Raw genomic sequence first — 3,971 nt, 5'->3', positions numbered from 1 at the left:
ATTATCTGTTGAGACCCATGCCCTTTTGAGCTCAAAGTCTATCCATCCCTACATGTGGGTATAATATACCTTAGTCCAGAGCAATCTAAAATTAACAAATAATAGGAACAGTTAAATTCAAACATAAGACAACATGTCCTACTTCAGTGTTCAAAATATAATTAAAATCTCACTTCTTATCATTTATCAATTGAAACCGAGTGAACAGAGACATACATTTTTTTATGTTTTTTTGTGTTTCATATATTGTTCTAATTAACTAACTAGTTTTAATACAGTACACCAAAAATCATACTATGAAAATTATTAAACATAAATCAAAACAGTACTACATTCTAACAAGATTATGACTTCACATAAACACTACAAAAATAAATATCAGCTACTTAAATATTTAAAAAAAAAAAGTTTAGTGTCCATATTTTCATTTTCACAAATTGTTACGTACAGTGTATATACAATACAAACTTTTTTAACTTTTCAAATGTGATTATATGTTTGTGCTTTTGGAAATGGATCTTTAATTAGCCTTATTATTTTGCATTTAAGCCTCTTTTTGAGCATAAAATGTAATTAAATTCTGAAAATGCAATTGTTGTATGTCCAATTATTTCGTTGTATTATCATTTATCCTGGTGTGCTTTCACCCAAGTGGTATAGTTAAGACGTGTATGGGGTTTTGTATGGAGGACGAAACCTGCAAAAACAATAAATAAATAAATATGCAAATAAATAAATAAATGTGTGTATAAATACACAAATTCTTGTTTAAATACATATAGAAATAATTAAACATGTGATTAAAGTAGACAAATAAATAAAATAAATTGGTGGTCAAATGGAAAATGTTTAAGGAAATGCTAAACTCATCCTCTTTATTTTCCTTTGATCACTCATTTATTTCTGAATGTAGTTCCACATTTATTTTTCCTCTGCACAACATGCTAATGAGAGGGTGTCAACCATGGACTTGGTCGGGTCTTGTGATAGCTGGGGGCGCGGCTTTCCCGCTGACAGGAGATGCATGGTGTTAATCCAGTATAGCCTAGTAAAGTCACTTTTGCCATTCAACAGAGCAAGATACATAGAAAAATTGAGCCGTATTGTCCGTACAGTATCTGTGACTTTACAAACGACCCAACGGAATGGCCAGAGGTGTCATTTCCCGGCACTCGATATTCGCAAATCTAGGGACCGTCTCTAAAGTTACATACGACATTGGTACACACTTTTCTAACTTCAATAGCATTTGAGGAAAATTACTTACAGTAACACAACCAACTGTGAAGTGGTCATGTTGTTCTCGGTTATAATGCACACCTTTTAGATTTTTGATATTTATTGAAACATAACGCACACATATTATTACCACTGTGTCATTTGTTGCAGCCGCAGTTGCACCTATCGACCGTTGGAATTTAAAATTTTAACCCAACTGGTTGTGTTATAGAAATAACCCAATAAACATAGGAATAACCCAACAAAACGACACAACACGTTTAACCCAGATATTGGGTACAGTAAATAACCCAACGTTTTTTAGAGTGTAGTAGTGATGTCCAAACGTCTGAAAATCTGGAATTAAGAGTCTAAATTAAACCTAGAAATTAACAGAGGTTTTGAAAATTTTGTTTAAATATTGATATAAAATGACTATTTGAAGTAACATTTTAGCTGTTTTGCTGATAATTTCATTTGTAATGTAAAAAAATATTATATTACAAAAAAGCACAGTAGATGCATTTTCACTAGTGGATCACTGTATAAAATCGCAAGTAGAACATATAGAAAATGTGAATTAAATTAAAAGTATACACTCGTTTTACTTACTATTTACAAAAGTCTTTCTAAATTCACAAAAATATAAAACAGATGTATGTTTTTTTATTTACACTGTAAATGACATATATTAACCATATTAAAATGGTACAGCTACTAATAACTCTGCCAGCATTGTATTTTCCAGGCTGAATGTTCATATTTTGTGTTCCACAGAATAACAGACCAGGACTACCTGGGCCTAAAGGAGCCAAAGGTCACAGAGGATCTGAAGGAAGTTCTGTAAGTGCAGCGCTTCATGTATTTGGCATGTGTTTACTGTATATTCCCTTACTGGAGTATGATAAAAGTTGACATATTATATCATGATTCATGTTCTCAAATGAAGGTTCATATGAGTACGATGTTCTGCACCAATTATGGTGCTTATGTCAGTATCCTGGCATACTGTAATCACTTTATTTGTATTCTGGATCAGAGTAGCAAACATACTGATCTGCTGTCAGAATTGAGTCTTGGAACTTTTGAGATCTAAAATGTTTGCACAAAATGTCAAGACGTCCAAAGGCGCATGGATGTTCAGTTCGACCTTTTGTTGAGAAATCCAATGGAATGTGATCAACAAATCTAACCTCAAAACTTTGGCCAAATAAAAGTTAGAAAAACAAGTTTTATTGTTAGTTTGATATAGTATCTGAAACACCACTGGCCACATTTGACATGTTCACTTAACCTAAAACATGTCAAAAACCTGGACCTGAACCTGGTTAAATATCTAAAAAAAATATCTCCAAAACAGATACATATAGAAGATGATTGGCATTATTATATTTTCAGAAGTAAACAACCAGGCTCTTATACTGTACTGTCCAGAGGAGCTAAGAGAAGTTTTTAAGTGTACATATCTTCAGTTATGTGAAAGGGCGCTGAGCAGCAGTGAGTTATGGGAGTGTGGGAAGGGAAATTTCTCTCAGCCTGCAATTTTGTGATGTTCCTCTTTGCCACTGGATGACATCCAGAGAGGAGGAGACTTAACGGTCTCAAAAATATTCTTATTTGGAATGAGATTCAGAGCTTTTTTGCTCTGGCAGAACTACATCTGTGTAGCATGTAACAAAGCAGGCAGTGACCTTTGCACAGACCTTCTTATGTTGTTCGATATTACAGAAGCAGTCATATTTGCATTTGGTGTGTGAATTCAGTTTGCACATTGTACATTTCATGTGTCTTGTATTCATGCACAGGGACCACCAGGACCACCTGGGCCGCAAGGAGCTGATGTGAGTGAGTTAAAATGGAAATAAACTTAGTTTTACTGAATGCACAAATCAAAGAAAGGCAAACATTGGATATAGTCTAATGCAAATGTTCCAGCACAGGTTCCTGTATGAAGAGACAAAGAGCAATGCAAATAATGACAGTGCTCTTGATAAATGATCCTGAACATTCCACAATTCACTTTCCGCTATTTTTGTGAATTCCACATTGTTGACAGTCAGTAGCGATGGAAATCTCTAGCCAAGGCCCAAGCACATACTAGACTGCTCCTTTTGTGGAATACAAGCATATTTTAATAGCACACAACAGCTGCCTTGTTCCAGCTACATAAAGAAATGAATGCATGACACTATAGATGTGCAGTTTTCAAGAGTGACATTTGGGCCTTTCGTACCGCTTTAGTTCCAGAACTAAATGTACAGTACTAAAGTACTGGGATGATTTTGCGCAAACTATTTCCCAGTACCATTTAAAGGGTTGCATTCGCAGCGTCCCTATTTATAGAGGTCGTTTTGGCCCCTTTTTTCTGAGGGCCACTTATAAAGCATAATGCAAATTAAAAAATATATATATTGTAGCGGGGTGAATGAGACCACAGACACAGAACTACGGGAAGTCCCCCAGGAGGGTGCTTTATTTACACGTGGTGCTCTTCGTGCGCAGGTGAAGTGTCTGGGCAGGGGGTCACACGGTGCTCGGTGGGGCAGGGGGGCACTCGGTGCTCGTGCAGCCCTGCCCTGATCACTCGTCCAGAGGGTCGCTGGTCTCTACACAGGAGGAGAAGAAACAAAACGGACATTAGTTTCTGCCTGGAGCTCCTCTTCCACCTTTTCCCCTGTGTGCCTTCTCTCCTGGCTTTAAGGCCTGCTGGAACGAGCTCCAGCTGCGCCAATCATCCCGCACAGGTGGCGGTA

The 3,971-nt window shown here is 36.5% G+C and overlaps 1 protein-coding gene across 1 annotated transcript in view; it reads left to right on the top strand.

Moving 5' to 3' along the window:
• LOC107581696 (collagen alpha-1(VI) chain-like) overlaps positions 1–3,971 on the top strand; it is a 50,148-nt gene that overhangs the window by 40,494 nt on the left and 5,683 nt on the right. Inside the window, exons 32-33 of the mRNA XM_016267322.1 lie at positions 1,996–2,061; positions 3,024–3,075. Coding sequence (XP_016122808.1) covers positions 1,996–2,061; positions 3,024–3,075 — 118 coding nt within the window. The remainder of the gene's footprint in view (positions 1–1,995; positions 2,062–3,023; positions 3,076–3,971) is intronic.

Source organism: Sinocyclocheilus grahami, unplaced genomic scaffold (genome assembly GCF_001515645.1).
Source record: "Sinocyclocheilus grahami isolate Dianchi unplaced genomic scaffold, SAMN03320097.WGS_v1.1 scaffold3.1, whole genome shotgun sequence".
Lineage (NCBI taxonomy): Eukaryota > Metazoa > Chordata > Actinopteri > Cypriniformes > Cyprinidae > Sinocyclocheilus > Sinocyclocheilus grahami.
This window is presented reverse-complemented; position numbering and strand designations above follow the sequence as displayed.